This window comes from Myxocyprinus asiaticus, chromosome 9, assembly GCF_019703515.2.
Source record: "Myxocyprinus asiaticus isolate MX2 ecotype Aquarium Trade chromosome 9, UBuf_Myxa_2, whole genome shotgun sequence".
Classification (NCBI taxonomy): Eukaryota; Metazoa; Chordata; class Actinopteri; order Cypriniformes; family Catostomidae; genus Myxocyprinus; species Myxocyprinus asiaticus.
Window position 1 is genome coordinate 21,095,777 of NC_059352.1, and position 17,873 is coordinate 21,113,649.

General features: G+C 37.1%; 1 protein-coding gene across 5 annotated transcripts in view; it reads left to right on the top strand.

Annotated features, from left to right (window-relative positions):
* Positions 1–17,873, top strand: part of LOC127445640 (carboxyl-terminal PDZ ligand of neuronal nitric oxide synthase protein-like) — a 204,553-nt gene that overhangs the window by 172,032 nt on the left and 14,648 nt on the right. For 3 of the 5 annotated variants that reach the window (XM_051705844.1, XM_051705845.1, XM_051705847.1), the window contains 2 exons: positions 5,726–5,891; positions 8,019–8,168. In XM_051705844.1, the coding sequence (XP_051561804.1) occupies positions 5,726–5,891; positions 8,019–8,168 (316 nt within the window). Of the gene's footprint in view, positions 1–5,725; positions 5,892–8,018; positions 11,876–17,873 lie in introns of those variants that run through there. The other 2 variants (XM_051705848.1, XM_051705849.1) reach the window with 1 other exon arrangement.

Below are 17,873 nucleotides of genomic sequence, written 5' to 3' on the forward strand. Positions count from 1 at the left end.
TGCTTCCAACACATGAAATTCAAGAACTGACCGTTCACTTGCTGCCTAATATATCCCACCCCTTGACAGGTGCCATTGTAACGAGATAATCGATGTTATTCACTTCACCTGTCAGTGGTTTCAATGTTGTAGCTGATCAATGTAAAAGATTTGGTATATCGCCCACCCGTAGCTCTACACCAAAGGTTTGGCAAGTGGACAAAGTAGTTGTTTTTCATATAAACATAATGCTCAGCCAGAGGCCATGCTTTCTCTTGAGACTGAGCAAAGTCTTTTTGCTTGGAAGAGATTCAGTGCTCCTCTCAGGTCTTGAAGGTTAGGATTTTTCTTTATGCACATCTTTGTTGAACGAGTGTATCTGTGTGTCGCTTTGAGGTGGATTGGACATAGTCAGTGTGTCCAAACTGTTAGTACTCTTATAAGCAAAGCCTACAGCACAAAACAGATCCTGATTTGCAAAACAGCACTCAAAGAGAAACAAGATCTGGCTGCTGTGTGATGTCTCCAGTAACTGAAGAAGAAGAAAAGCTTTGAAGTGCAATATCAAAGGAGCATAAGCAAGTCAATCGTCACTTATTTATTTCTTCATTTGTTTTGCAGTGGCCCTCTTTCTTAGGGAAAATGATAGGCAGATGAAACGATATGCAAGCTTTTCTGAAGAAAGGATTAGTGGTTGGGTTATTTGTGGAGGTTTTGGCAATCATACTTTTGGAAACATGTAGAATATTATTCTGCTTGATAGCGGCTGTGTCTGAAATCTGAAAAATGCTGCCTTTGCAGGCAATGTACGTACGTAGTTAGGCAGCAAAGCACGTCCGACTCCAATGATTGTGTAACATTCTGTCTAACACACATTTGCCTCCTGCCATGTTAAGATAACAATGCCCAGGTCAGATCTCTGTACTCCATGTTTATACAATGGAGACACTTTATGAGAGCAGGCAAAATGCACTTTGAATCTAAGTGATTGAGACCAGGCAAGCGTCTAGTAATGCATGCAGAGAGTGCATACACCTTCTATCAAATGGAAGTCTTGTGTTTGCTGGAGTATTTTTTTTATTTTTTTCTGTTTAGAAAAATAAAACAGACATATAGAGGGTTTATGGAGAGTCAAACAAATCCATGTCAAACAAAACAGCAGGAGAATGACTTGTACGAGTGTCTCGCATTTTAATACTGCTTGATTTGCTCTTACTTTTTCCAGCCCACCTGCAGCTTTCAATGGGATGTCTAAGGGCAAATCAAAAGTGAAATATTTCATGTCATTTTATGTGCAGTTGGTGAGCTTGGAGCAGCAACAGTGGAATAAACAGTCATGGGAAACCTGTAATCAGAGAGTTGTTAGGAAAGAGCATGAATCACACTAGTTACCTTTTAGAACTTTTTACTGTAGGTTATGCTTGGTGAAAATTAATCATTTAGTGAGACCCCATCCCAATGTTATGAAACCTGCCTTCCTTTTGAATATCTTTACTTTTTCAGTAGTTTATTAATCACTTTTCCATAAAAATGTACATATCGAGATTTGTATTGTTATCTACCAGAGTTCTGAGAATGTAAATTTCCACTATCATTGCCAACCCTTCGGCTTTTGTTTGATAAACTGAAAGTTTTCTGGTTAATTTATTTTAAGTCAAGCTAGAGTTACAGCCAACAATTATTCCTGATCATTCCTTTTATACAAATATATCACCATTTCCTTTTTGTATCTTCCATCCATTATTGCAGAGTACTCTTAATTGCTTAATTGCAGTATAAACTCAAAAATAATTAGATAAATGTAATAAAATGAAATAACACCTTTTTTTGTTGTTGTTGCCTATAACCTCCTGAGACCCCACGTCCACATGCGTGGACATAACATTTTGGCTTCACTATAGGCTATGCATAATTTAACTAGGCTGTCATTAAAAGGTTCAACTTTTGATGCACTGAGTCACTTGACAAAACAACATGCCGTCGATCTCAGCTGAGATTGTCTTTGGGAGAAACGGCAACAAAACTACATCTGGTAATAAACCTCATTCAGTTTTGACATTAAAACCTGTTTGAGTCAAGAGTCTCTAGATTTGTCCGATAAGCCATTTTAAACATTTTATCGATTTATCGCGAAACGGCATTCTGTTAAATACAACGACCACGTACGTGGACTACAGGCTAATTTTCCTTAAAATATCCTATGTTCACTGTGCATTAACACATTGAGAATAAATGGATGCATCCAAAAGCTGGAAAATGTTGCTTTCAGAGGCTTTACATGGAGTTAGTATGAAAAATAAGGTGCATTTCGAACTGTTCTGAGACCAGTGCACACTGGAGGTTAAGTTATTCCCTAATTAGTGAGCAACGGAGCATCATTTAGCAGCCAAGTGCATTCAGTGCTAAAATCCTACCAAAAGTTCAGTTTCAGGCTGCAGATAATGTTTGGAACACTCAACTTGTTTGGCAGATATGGGACAATGGTAATCAGTACATACTGTAGATTCTGAATTTATAGTTTTATTTTAACATGGTTGGCAGTGGATGATGCTGGCCATTACTTTGAATCAGAATTATTTATGCTAATTTCAGATTTAATGTCTGTAACGTCTCGAAAACATGAATAACCAACACATCTGGAAACATAATAAACAGTTTTATTGAAAGAAAATCTGACTTTCTATAGCTTGGTATAATTTACAATTTCAAAACTTTATCCCGCTGTGGACATACATTTTTAGGAAAACTATTTGGTCTAAAAAAAATTTTTATTTGTGCATGTTTATTTGGGGATACTAGTTACAAATCAAAAAGGCGAATGCACAAAGAAGTCATGCTTGGGTCTCAGGTGGTTAAGGAAAAATATGATCATGAAATCATGTAGGTTAAAATTTTTGCCCTGACTTCCCTGATAAATGTTCCCCACTCAGATTGAGATATAAAACAGTGGCAGTATGAAATATGAGGCTTGTATACATTTACATCCTATATCCTTTAGGAAACTACATCTTTTGTCATGGTAGGCAGCTCCTATCCCAATGACAATCGCTCTCTGTCAGAAAATACACACCCACACACATACAAGCGTATACACTCAGAAATTGATGCAGGGCAGCTGAATCTGAACTAATCTTTCAGTCCAAATTTACAGTAAGGAAATTTTTTCTTCTATTTTTTGCTCTACTCTATGCAGACCTGCTCTTGGTGGCTCATTGGCTTTGTCCAGGGAATGTATTGTTCTTAAGGTCAAGCAGCACGAGCAGGCACGCTCTTTAAGAAAGGTCATAAATCACCCAGGACCCCTTGGAGGGAGGCCACTTTGTTTTTGGGAACAAACAGACACTTAGATGGTGTGCAGGATAAGCCACAGGTGGAAATGGATTCACCCGGCTTTCACTGGATAGAATCCTAGGAGTCCTGAAGGACACCGAAGGGCATCCTAATCGCTTATGAAACCTTTTTAGCTGGTCTTTTGTCATTTGAGGGACGTACCCAACAATATTTCATAACACTGTCTGCTGCAAACATGCCTTTGTGTTTTTGTAGATTGTTACTTTTGTGAACGGAGTACATGACTGTGCTTAACAGATCCCAGAGCCCAAATTGCATATGCACATATTTGTTTGTAAAAACGTGTGCAAACATTTTTCCACAGAAATTATAATTCATCATTAACTTTGCATTTACATATATTTTCAATTTAGAATAAAAATGTGAAACAACTGAAACCATACATGCGCAAATATCACAGACTCCCGGTGGACTTAGAAACGCGTTCAGCCAAAATGATTATTTGCATAATATTTGAAATTAACTAAATTGACCCTACAATAAGTCTTAGTTTTTTTCAGAGTAACAAAAATAATGTGTATTATTATGTAAATAACTGCAGGCACGCACTCATTCATTTAGAATAATCCAGATTCATCAACATTAGAATGAGGGTAAGAACAAATTAACGTGCATACCTATAGTGAATCCGGCTGTAATTTTGTGCAAATTGTGCTTTTCTGTTCACAGAATACGCAACTCATACGCGGTTATTAGTGAATGAGACCTATTGTCTTTATCTAGTATGACATAAGTTAATTACTTGACCTAACAAGATGAGATAGTTGAATAGGTATTTGGTGAAACAAACAGTGTGTAAACGGAGTAATTTTGCTTGCTATCTGCTTTGGCATTCAGTTAATGTCTTTTGATTGTTAAAGGTTAGTAATTACCTTCCTACCAAAGGCTTTTGTCCTTCTGCTGTCCCTAGCTCTTCAGATCTACTCATCTTTGCTCTTGAAATACCTCTGACGTCAGGAACATGAAAACAGCTAAAAAAAGAACCAAAAAAAATAAATAAAAAAAATAAGTGTCTTTCATGATGTGGAGGTAGAAAAGGTTGCTTGGATGAAAGTGCTTCTGTTCTCTGATTTGCATGAATGGCAATAACCCACACAGTAAATGAGATGACCTTCATATTAACATTTCACAAAGTTTGTCATCGGTTCTTCAGATTCAATAGAAATGCCAATTCCCTTCCCTTTTTTAACATGCATTGAGGCACTTATGTCTGACCTTAAAAAATATAAATAAACTAAAAAATGTCTTGAATTTTTCAATGATTCTCGCAAGGATAAACCTTTTTTATTATTATTTAGCCCCACTTTTGAAGGCAAATGAATTGTCATTACTCCAAAAAATGGAATGATGAAGAAATTATATTTTATAGTGTTTCAGAAACTTCAGACATCCAGACTGGATTGATAAGTCAACATTTCAACAGATGAACAAGCGTTTATTAAAACAGTTCCATGTTGTACTTGTCCGATCAATGTTATTAACCTCATAAAAATGCAAATTTGTTAGCCAAGTGCTTATAAATGTACAGTGTGACATATCAAAGCTTGAAAACCCAGGATTAATTCATAACTTTGGGTGTAGTATGACATTGTGCAACATGGAATAAGATAAACCAGGATTTTGTAAATCCATGATTAACAATGTCAATTGTGAAAACCCTGTTATACATTTTGTGGCTGATTGTAATCCACAGTTAAAGGGATAGTTCACACAAAAATGAAAATTCATTCTTGCCATTCCAGATGTGTATGACTTTCTCCTGCTGAACAAAAACAAAGATTTTTAAAGGAATATTTTGGCTCTGTAGGTCCATACACTGCAAGTGAATGGTGACCAGACCTTTCAAGCACCAAAAATCACATATAGGCAGCATAAAAGTAATCCATATGACTCCAGTGGTTTAATATTTGTCTTCTGAAGTGATCCAATCACTTTGGGTTAGAAACAGATCAATATTATTATTATTTTTTTTTTTTACTATAAATCTTTTACTACTACTATAAATAGAGATTTATAGTAAAAAAAAAAGAAAAGAGAAAAAAAAGGACTTAAATATTGATGTGTTTCTCACCCACAACTACCATATTGCTTCTGAAGACATAATCACTTGATTAATTTTAAGCTGCCTATATGTAATTTTTGGAGCTCGAAAGGTCTGGTCACCATTCACTTGCATTGTATGGACCTACAGAGCTTAAATATTCTTCTAATAATCTTAGTTTGTGTTCTACAGAAGAAAGAAATCTGGTGTGGCATGAGGGTGAGTATACGATGAGAGAATTTTCGTTTTTGGGTGAACTATCCTTTTAATTGTGTATACCTGTATGTGTAGCTGTACAGATTTACTTAAGTATGTATACTATCTTGGTTAACTTCCTGTCTGTGTGTTCTTCAGGTTCACCTACTGAAGGATCAGCTCTCTGCAGAGGCTGCAGCAAGGATTGAAGCCCAGGCTCGAGTTCACCAGCTGCTGTTGCAGAATAAAGATCTGCTGCAGCATATTTCTCTACTGGTCAAACAGGTTCAGGAGCTGGAGCTCAAACTGGCTGGACATGGCTCTAGTGAGTACAATTTCCTGTGTTCAGCAGTGCTGGGGAGTAACTGACAGTAGCTACTTTTTTCCAGCAAGAAGCGGTGTTGCATGACAAAATGCAATGCCATATTATATGCAACACATTCAAAGAGGCCAGTCAAATTAAATCCAAAATGATTCACTGATTTGAGTTCCTTTGCTGCATTGTAGGCCTTCTTTTTTTGAAATGCTGTTTTTATACTAAAATATTTAAATGCTTTTCATTACTGTATTTTTTACTTAATGTAATGTACATTATGTATTTATTTTTTTATTATTATTATTTCAAGTTTAATGCCATTTAAAGCTGTTAACCTAATTGAAAGTATATTCATTTAAAGACCCTCACTGTTTGTGTGCCAGAAAAATATGGCTCAGAACAATATGATATGAAATTAAATTAATCTAAATATAAAATTAGAAATATTATAATTAAAATTACAATTGTATTAATTTAATTAGAAATAAATATCACCTTAAGTAGCTTCAATGTGGTTAGTAGCATGAACCTGTACTTTTTCAAAAAATAAGCTTGAATGTTCTTTAATCCTTTAATATTATGGGTAGCTATGAGCTTTGCAAACTACAGTTTCAAAGTAACTTCCCCATCACTTGTGTTCAATTACATTTCCCTCTTTCTTTGAGTGTGTCATCTTCTGCCTCCAACTTTACTATGTAATGCTTCAAAGTCTGTTCTGGTCTGTTCCTTTTCTTTTCTTCTGCTCCATCAGGTTAATAACAGTGCTTTCACTCATGCAACTCATCCTTACTCATCCTCCCTGAATATAACTGTTTCACCAGCTCTCTTTCACTCCACTCACTTTTAGTCAAACCCTGCCCTTACAGTCTGTTCCACCCCTCTCTTTCCATCATATAATTTCACCTTTTCTATCCTTCTCTCTAATCAACACACCCCATCACAGTTTAGTTCATGCTAATTTTAAAGCACACTCTCAGTCCTCGTCAGTGAGCTGAGCTAGAGAGTGCTCATCCCTGACTGTCCCAAATGTTTCACCCAGTAAAGGACGCCTATAAAAAAATAAAACCTGTAAAACTGTTGTTTTGTGAAGTAAGAAATAAAGAATACCATATGATACATTATTGTTATGACAGTTTCGCACAACAAACATACATCAAAAGGCTACCTTAGCACCACCGAATATCAGAACAAACAGCGATTAAAACACACATATTACTGCTTCTTGTCGGTTTTTTTAAGATACTGCATTTAAGCACAAATCTTTTCATCTAAGCAACGGCATTTCTTGTCAAATGTGAATCCAAGATGTCTTAAAGGTTGCCCAACACAGTGACTGGCAGCTGAACAAAATTACCTGCCACTTTGCAAAAAGTATGGCTGTTAGTTTGGCTGGTAGCCACTGTTAATTTCATATCCTGTTTGTAAGTTTTAAATTGTGTGTGGGCATTTAGAGTAATTTTGTAGTCAAGTACTCTAACACATAAAAAAAATGAGTAATCGATTACTTGAAATTTAGAATTTCTTTAGAAGTTCAACCTTCAACTTTTGAACCCGTTTTTCCTAAAAAAAAAAAAAAAAAAGAAAAGAAAAAAAAATTGGAACTATGCATAAACAACAAGATCTAAATTAAAAAGTGAACAAAAAACAAAAAAAAATTTGGACTCACACATAGTAACACATACATTCCAAGTCTTCTAAAGCTATACAAACCATTTAAATAATAGCAGAATTTTCCTTTCGGGAGAACTAATGGGAAGATTTAGGTGAGAGAAGCAGTTTTAATGTTGCCCACGGCAGGCAAATGCACAAAGGAAAATCAAATTGCAATATTCGAGTAGTGTTTTTTCTAGTTGAATATTTAAAACTGAACGAGTACTCAATTAATTGATTACTCATGCACATCCCTAATTTAAATCAGTGTGATTATTGACTGTATTTTTCATATAACAATTGTAGGCCTAGTTAAACAGTGACAACAGGTTTATGTTACAAAAATAGTATTGTTTAGCTTTGTATGTAGTTAAGACCCATTATGGGGTGGGATTCCTGCAGATGAGGTTCTGTAGTGACACTTATCTGTAGTGATTTGTTATCTCACACCTGCCTCATTCTCAGTCTCTTCCTCTCTGTCAACAGTGGGATCTCAAGACAGTCTACTGGAAATCACATTCCGTGCCAATGTGCCCCCAGTCCTGTGCGACCCCACAACTCCGAGACCAGAGGAAGGCATCCTTCCTCCATTCAGTGATGGGACACAGCTCGCCCTGCCACTGGGCAGTCCTATAGGTAGGGACCAGTGCTTGGTCAAGTTTGAGTGTTTCCGCTTTCTTCCGGGACTTCCCCAACAGGAGCAGAGTCCTGACCCGCAATCCCAAGACGTCTCGACATCATCACGAGAAGAGCTTCTGGGTAGCCTAGAGCTGCTAAAGTTCCGTGAGTCTGGCATTGCATCCGAGTATGAATCAAACACAGATGAGAGTGATGAAAGCTGGGGACTGCAGGACGAGAGCACCCTTCGTCTGCTCAATGTGCTAAACAAGCATGGCCCCCCTGACTGCTTGGAGGATGAAATTGCTGTTTAACGTGATTTTGTGTGCACAGCTTCAAAAAGCACCAGTGCTTAATGCTCTACTTAAAAGGTTTAAGTCAATCAATATCAATATTGTCAAACTGTCTACCGGGACCGTTTGTACTGCTGATAATATCTGAGAGACCAAGTTGACTTTAACCCTTTGGTGAGCATTTTGTTTGTTATATTGTATGTCATATTGAAAAGCGAACAGTGCCAGGCATAGTAAATGCTGTTGTCACCACTTTGAATTATAGGGACAAAGATCAGGTGTCAGATTCTGCTCGTTGCTATGTGATTGCTAATGGGATGTTCACACATACAGCGATTTTAGTCGAGCTCACCGGGTGGCTATATTGTTGGTCGTAGTCAGTTTCAAAAATTAACTTCTTTATTAAAGAGCAATATTTGTGGGGGGCCTGGGTAGCTCAGCGAGTAAAGACGCTGACTACCACCACTGGAGTCGCGAGTTCGAATCCAGGGTGTGCTGAGTGACTCCAGCCAGGTCTCCTAAGCAACCAAATTGGCCCGGTTGCTAGGGAGGGTAAAGTCACATGGAGTAACCTCCTCGGTGGGGCACCTGGCAAGTTGTGCGTGGATGCCGCGGAGAATAGCGTGAAGCCTCCACATGCACTATGTCTCCGCAGTAACTCGCTCAACAAACCACGTGATAAGATGCGCGGATTGATGGTCTCAGACGTGGAGGCAACTGAGATTCATCCTCCGCCACCCGGATTGAGTCCATTAATATCCAATATTAATACTATTTTTATGTATTTTTATTTTGATATGATGTTTTTAGTAAACTGTGAGAGACATGATGTGACTTGACTCAATGTTTTTAACCATGATGAGGGGGCCTGGGTAGCTCAGTGAGTAAAGACGCTGACTACCACCCCTGAAGTCGTGAGTTCAAATCCAGGGTGTGCTGAGTGACTCTAGCCAGGTCTCCTAATTGGCCCGGTTGCTAGGGAGGGTAGAGTCACATGGGGTAACCTCCTTGTGGTCACTATAATGTGTGGTTCTTGCTCTCGGTGGGGCACGTGGTGAGTTGTGCGTGGATGCCGAGGAGAATAGCGTGAAGCCTCCACATGCGCTACATCTCTGCAGTAACGCACTCAACAAGCCACGTGATAAGATGCACGGATTGACGTCTCAGACGCGGAGGCAACTGAGATTCGTCCTCCGCCACCCAGATTGAGGCGACTCACTACGCCACCACGAGGAATTAGAGCGCATTGGGAATTGGGCATACCAAATAAAATTTTTTTAAAAAAGCAATATTTGCCCCATGGAATTGATTTTTACCGGCATTTTTTCCTTTATGAGGGCATTTTTCCCCTAACCATATAAAAACACACAGTATGCTGTCTATTTATTTCGAATACTTCAAAATATACTATATTGTATAGCCCTAGAATAACATTTTAATGCCTCTTAGAATGCCAACAATTTCTGATATTTTTCTTTTTTTTTTCATAAATATTTTTATATTCCTGCATGTGGACAGAGACGAATCATATAGAAACGTCAGGGTTCCCTCACGTCCTGGAAATAGTGGAATTTTGCAATGGAGTTTTCCAGTCATGGAAAAGTATTGTGTTGCTTACAAGGTTTTTGTTAAATGCTCAAAAACATAGTAACGATCAGGACTCAGAATAGGAGTCAAATACACAAATTCGTATAGTTTTGTCACTGCCACGGCTGCGCATTGTGAAACAACAGCAACAATTAACTGTCATGAACGAATCCCTGTCCCATCATCTGTCATCTCTGTCAAGCAATTTTTATATGTACAGTGCTTTTCAGTGCTTTGCTCTGACAAAATAGTTTAAGTATTGATATAGTACAAAACATGATTTTTCCATTCCAACATTAATGTTGTATTAACCACAAAATCATTTGAGTTATAACTTTAGACAACGATGACTGTCAGGCCACTGATTTAAAAAAAACAATTTAAACAAAATCACACCCTAATTTGGTAATGTGGTGATTCAGCCTTCACACCTCGGTATGTGAATTAAATTTCAATAATTCAATGATTGGAGTCTGCTTATACCACTGTTACCACATGTAGTATGCGGAAAACATGGACGGAATCACGGAATCTAGTCATGAAAATGCCATTAGCTGTAAAAATGCAGAATGTCATGGAATATGATATATTTGGACGAAGATGAATGTTTGAATGCACAATTAATCAAATTAAAATTGCCATATGTCCTTGTGTGATAATAAAACTGCAAAATTTTATGATTTAATTAAATAAATATATAATCTGCATGTGCTGTGCGCTACAAAATTACTGTGTGAAGCCAGTCGCTCATACACTGAAAACACCATCATCATTGTTGTGCATGCTTTGTGTTTGTGTGTGTAGTAGAAGACGGAGTGCAGAGCACTCTGAAGTGCGCAACATGTACATACTATGCATTTATTTAATTAAATTACAGCTTTAAGGGGGTTTGTAATCTTACTAGACCATGTAGCGAACTGCTCATCTACCGTCCAAAACACACCGAAATGCCAAAATAAAAGCTAGATTTAAATGGAAGTATGTCATTTTGCTTAGATATCACACTTGTTGGGCACATAAAATGCCCTGTAAATGTCCTCAAAAACTGTGCCTTCAAAAGAGTGCGAACCCTGAACATGAAATCGCTCACAGTAACAATACTTTATCATTTGCATAAAGTTAAACTTTTCTCAGCTTTGTCACATTACTGGACACACCCACATTGAATCATTAACGGTCACTGTCGCTCATGTTGCTGGAGATCCCCAACTCTCATTGAAAATGAATGACTTCTGGGCGCTTTTGTCACTGTAAATTGTTGTATGTGTGTACGCCTCTTTAGAAGCAATATGAAGCAGTTGCTGGTTATTCACAAACAAGCAAGTGTTTTTAAAAACAAAAGATAAAGTTGTCTGTGTGAAATTAAAAATAGAAAATGTTATACATTGTGCTGTGATATTGTACTTATCACATCAGTTGTACAGGTGCGGTTTAGTTTCTGGGCAATTTAAGACTTGTATGCACTGATATGCACAGGATCACCTTGTATCAGAAGTGCTAAGAATGAAGAATATTCTCCAGCTACATCTGTTTTAGCATGCACGGCAGAACTGACTCTTAATTGAATGACTGTAAACTGAGGACACTTAGCTAATTATACCCTAAGGGTAACGAGGCGTCTTATACCAGTCAGATCTTTAACCAACAGGGACTCAACCCACAACCCACATCCTTTATTCATTATTTTCGCACTCACTACAAGAGCTTGTAGTGTCTACCTTTGACTGCTTCACATATGTACTTTTGTACACCTTTTTTTTGTTTGTTGTTGTTGTTGTTGCTTTCTTGCATTCTGTGCTTCTAAAAAGTGATATATTTCAGTGTCTTACCTATATCTCTCTGATAAACTACTCGCATCTTTAATCTCTCTGTTCTTATTTTCCTGTTTTCCTCTAGCTCTCTGTTTCTCTCTATGTGCCCGAAGTCATTTAGAGCCAGACAAGTGCACACAATTAGACTTGTAATAATACGATGGTAAGCAAGTATTCCCAAGCATTTTAGTTACTGAAAGCACTTCCTGTGTTGGTTTCTACCTTAACATCTGTGTTTTCTTCTATTTATGCTCTTAATTTTTTTTTTTTTCCATAAAAAAGTAAGCTTTTACCATCATAATCTACCTCTTTTTACCACTTTTTAAAAATCTTCCCACAGTCTATAATGAGGGATTGCTGACTAGTTATGTTGTCTTGCAGCAGGTCTTGAGGGCGAGACCCAGCCGTAAGCCATGTTCTAAATACTCCATGGGAAAATGTGTCATTGCCTGAAAATCAATCACACAATCATTTTTTTTTTTTCTCTCTTTATCCCACTTCTAAGGACACAAAAAAATGTTTGTTAGTGGTGCGTCTCATTAGTATTGCTCATACGGAAGGTTGGGGATTTCAACCAACCTCTAATCATAAGTTTTGAAGGAATAGCTAACCTAAAATGTTTAATTTTAACATTTACTCACTGCAGTGTTGCCCCAAACCCTTATGACTTTCTATCTTCTGTGGAACATGAAAGGAAAAATTTGAAAAATCTTCACACAGAGCTTGACTCAGGACTGTCCAGCTTCAAATAGGACCAGAAAAAATGCCATAAAATCACTTTGTGTGATGTACGGACCAAAATGTAAGTTATTCACTCTCAAATCAAATAATTGATAACGTCAGATCGGTGCCGTATTCAACATATTTGATTTGGGCACTGTTTTATTTGGGAGTTTATCAATGATTTGATTTGAGAGAATGTTGCTTTAGAAGACTTGGAATATATTGCACGAGTTGTTTCGATTCTTTGTAGAGCTTGATAGCCCTAAGTCATTACTGTGTGATAACTTATATATATATATATATACATTGTGTTCCTTGCCTTAGCAAGCGCCACTAATTAATGAGACAAAAATAATTTACTTTGTCATTGGCCTTGTCCTAGTATCCTGGCCACTCTTAGATGTAAAAAAAAATGGCCAATAATTCCACACCACATGAACAGTCTTTCATGCCACGAACAAAAAACGATTAATTTTCCCTTGCTGTAGGTTACAGCAGGTTCAAAGTATATGACTCATTTAAAGGCAATTTAAAATTAGTTCTGTCATTTTTAAGAGCTTTGCAATGCCACTGCTCAGTGTGTGATGGTGTAATAGTTCATTCAGTGTGAGAGTCATAGTGAGTGCAAATGAGGAGGGGGGGGCCCGCAGATACATCAGTGCTGCTTTGTGATGGGATTCATATGATTGTTTACTGACAGATATTACATTGAATTACCAGACCAAGGTGCTTTTGAAGTGACAAACTAGCTTTTAAAAGCAACAACACAAACCGGCTTCTCTGTAGTTGGCCTGCATTCATCTCTAAGGCCAGAAACATAACGCCAGTACGCAGATGTGAATGCTTGGTCAAGGCACTGCAAGCGCACAGGCCCTCTGAGCATACTTGAAGTGCGCTCTATCGTTACTCTGGCAGGAACTAACCTCAGTACTCAAGGGGGCGATAGAGTTAAAATATGTGTATCAATGTACCGCATGTGTTATTATTCAGATAGCTAGTTATAAATGACTTTAACTAATCTTGCCCAGGAAGATTCTCTCCAAACTGTTGCACTGCCATGTGAAAAACGAAAATGTTTAATTTATGCCTGCGATAGCTCCTCTTATGTCAATGCTGAGAATGTAACACATTATTGCATTTTGTTATGAAGTGCGGTCTGACATATTTCGGAATGTAAGAACACACAAAATCAAGCTTGCGTAGCTGGAAGTATGTGTTTGCATGCTTGCGTAGAGTATGGTGTTTCGGGTATAAAGCCCAAAGTATACTTCGGTTTTGAAATGAACGCTCTGTGTCTGCGAACAGTGCATGCATACACAGGGATTTGGCGCATGCACACTGTGACTGCTGTGAGATACTGGACTATTTCTCCTCAGGAGTTTAGATACATAAAGATGTCTTTATTTTCCTTCTGACTCGATTTATATAAATGCAGGTGTCTCCTAACCTCCTCATTCACACGCTCTTGCTCTTGCAAATCCACTGTTGTTGTTTCCACATTCGTCTCCTGTTGTTTACCGGTGATTTCTTCTTCTAGCACTACTTCATGACAGCAATGGCTCAAATGTGAATGTTGCCACCTCGTGGACCCACTATTTAGTGCAAATAATTCCAGGCGCATGCACGTTCTGCGTGTACAAAGATGCCCGATTATAAAAAATCGGGCTGTGCGCGTTCAGTGCTCGAGCACTCTGCTGATGACTACATTTGCGTTACGCATCCTGTACAGCATTCGCATCTGACCGAAGTATAAGTGCTTATGCCATACGTGTTTATGACTTCAGTTAAACTGAGGTACAATGCATCAAAATAAAAGGAAAAATATTGCAAAATAACTTAATACAAGATGATGAATAGAACTTTATAAGCTCTTCAGTCCTGTGATTCCAGGAATCACAGCTGATACTTCTGAGAGAAACTGCTGGAAACACAGTTCCATTGAATTAAAAGCTCATGCTCAAGCCCACCTCACTCTGGAAATAAAGCAACAAGATTTTAACAAATGTATTTTTCCCAAAATGTTCAAGGTACTTGATGGTTTGAAGTGTTCTTATCCATCTATTGTAGAAGTTGTAGAGTCAGTAACCCTCAAGCTACTTCCTTTCAAGGTTACAAAATTGGACATAAGGACCTAAAAGGATATGTGAAAATGTGTTAATTGTGAAGTCTTGGCATAGTTAAACAATAAGGACTTTTTTCTGCTGGCCTGATTTGTACTGGCCCTGCCATAATATGGTAAATATAATTTTTTGCAACATATATGTATAAAAAATTGGATAATTTACAGTCAGCCAGTTATTATTACAAAATAAACCCCAACAGGGTGGTCAGCATCACCCTGTCTTGTATCACCCTGAAGGAGTTTATTTTGTGATAATGACCAGCTGATTGTAGGTTATCCCACTAATTACATGACTACTTCCCAAGTAAATCATTAATTGGATATGAAATATTGATTTGAGTTCAAATTTACTTTATTATGAGAGAGGAAAGAGACAGAACTCCAGAACCAGCTGAATTTCGCATCTGGTTTGCCGAGTTCTGTAAGATGTTTATATTGTGAATATCGCCATCTAACTGCTCGTTATCCCACTGTTTAGACAACTACTTGCCAAAAAATAAATAAATGTACATGAAATATTGATTTGAGTTTAATTTTATTAGCTTACTTGTAAAGATCGCAGAGTGATACATGAAGTAGGAAAGAGTACTCACAATACCCAGGTGACTGTTGAAATATCACTTCATCCCCAGTTGTGTGGTCATTATTCAGAAATATCAGACCCAGAATTGAGTACTGAAGTCATATTTTTAATTAAATGTGATGTCATCTTGACAAAAAAAATAATAATAATGTAACTCCATGACAGCTATAAACTTAAACACTATTTTGCTATACATCAATAGCATACAGTTATTTTAGAAATGTTCTACCAATTCTAACTGATGCTCCCAAGAGTATCACAAATAATTCTTGCATTTTTGACAAAACCTCATGCATGTTAGCCAGCTAAATAACATTACCTTGGTGATCTTTTTAAATTAGCATAATTCATAACAACATCATCATGGAAGAACATTACATTTGGCAATTTTAAGTTTGCAACACATTTTTAAATAAATGACATAGTGACAATGCAAGAGTGACCCGATGGGGCAAGTCAACTGGCCCAAAACTCTCTCACACTGGCCCTGAGCCATTGAACCCTGCTTGCGCTCTGGCACTTTGTATTGACTAGTGACTTGTTTTCATCATTGCTGCACTTGACTGGAATAAGGAAAAATAGTGACGTTTTCTTTAAAGTTCCATTGATTTGAGCTTGTTTTTGCAACAGAAGGGCCACACACCATTTAAATAAAACAAATCCCATTAAAAAAAAAAAAAACATTAATTAATTAGCTACATTTTGCTATTTGCTATTATTCTGGCTAGTCAGGTTCCAATTAATTCTTCCAAGACACACAGCTGCTGATTAAGTGGAAAAGCTGTCATTATAGTCTACTTAAAACAAACCTCTTCATTTTATGAGATAAAGTTGCAGATAGTTGCATTGTATGTGTGTTCATGCTTGACACTGACGTGACAGAGTCTTTGATTAAATATTTATTTGAATTCAAATGAAAATGAGGGCACACCAGCCCATTGTCTCCTGTTACATTTGCAATTTTTAGTCTGCTGAAACAGTTTTTTCTAACTCCAAAAGCAGATGATAGCCTCAATCACCATTCACTTTTATTGTGAAGAAAAAAGATTGAATGAAAGTTAATGGTGATACAGGTCACTCTGGTTTGGAACAACATAAGGGTTAGTAAATTTTCATTTTTCAGTGAACTATACTTTTAAGTATAAAGGAAATTAATGTGCCAAAAGAGCTCAACAAAGCTAAAAATATGAGGGCCCTTTCATTGTTACCAGTGCTCCACCTTATGTGTGTTAGTGGTGGGATTGATAACGGAGTCACATGGTGTAAATCCATTATGAGCTATGGAGTCTCCACCTTGACCCTCTAATTCGGCCTAACTGAATTTCATTATATGCATCACAGCTTTTCCTTTCCCCATCCCCAAGCCTCTGTACTTAAAAGATTCATGTTTGAAAGGGGGTTCAAATGAAATATTGATGTTTGACCCATCTTCTGCTGACCTAAACATCTCTTAGGTCAAGCACATTGGAGATAATGGGTAAAGCTTGTTTCATTTATCCATTGTTGTTCTCCAAAGTGTTAAAATATTGTAGATGGTGGTCTCTTGGCTAGGGGTGTAAATATTTGCTCTGTCAACGATTCAATTAGGCTAGATTACGATTTTGTATTTAATGATTCACTGCATTATGAAATCTGTAATTTGGCCACATTTCGGTCAGTTTAGATTATATACTGAAAAATATACGGAAGGCTCAGATGTAACTGGACAGCCAGTCGAATGTATCCCAGAAGATCTGGATATGGATTTAGTGGATTTGTACAATTAACAACAGGACAAGATTTGCATTTTGGACAAGAAATGAACACACTGGAATGAATACGTTGGAATGCATATAATCTGAATTAAATTCTTTAATCTGTGCATTGAATTTTCATCACAATGCATAGATTTATTTTTATACAGCTTCTCTTGTCCTATATGGTCAGAATAAACATCTCTTATTCAGCAATCAAATCCTTTATTTTATATTTGAAAAGTTAACACTTCTGTGCTGTTACAGGTCATTGTGACCAGGTTTAGATTTACAAGAAAATTCTAGGTTCAATACAAGTTAAGCTCAATCGACAGCATTTGTGGCATAATGTTGATTACCACAATTAATTTCGACTTGTCCCTCCTTTTCTTTAAAAAATAAAAAAATAAAGAAATAAGAAATCTGCTTTACAGTGAGGCACAATAGAAGTGAAAGATTTAAACAAATTTACAGCTGAAATAATACACTAGTTTTAACAGAAGAATTAAGGTAAGTGCTCTTATAAAATTGTTAGCTTCACATTTCTGCCTTTAAACCCTCCAAAAATTAACCCCTTTTACTTCCATTGTAAGTGCCTCACTGTAACGCAGATTTTGTGGGGTTTTTTACAGACGAGGGACAAGTTTAAATTATTTTTGATGGAAATCAGCATTATGCCACAAATGCTGTTGACTGAGTTTAACTTGTATTGAACCAGAATATTGCTTTAAGTCACAAATTTTCTGCAATTTAACATTTCGTTTTTAAGCCTGAGACTTCATGACTGCACAGACATGATTGCAAAAATGTTTTTACAAACTGAAAATTTGGACTATTGAGCAGTAATTTGTTTGAAGGGATGATCTGACTC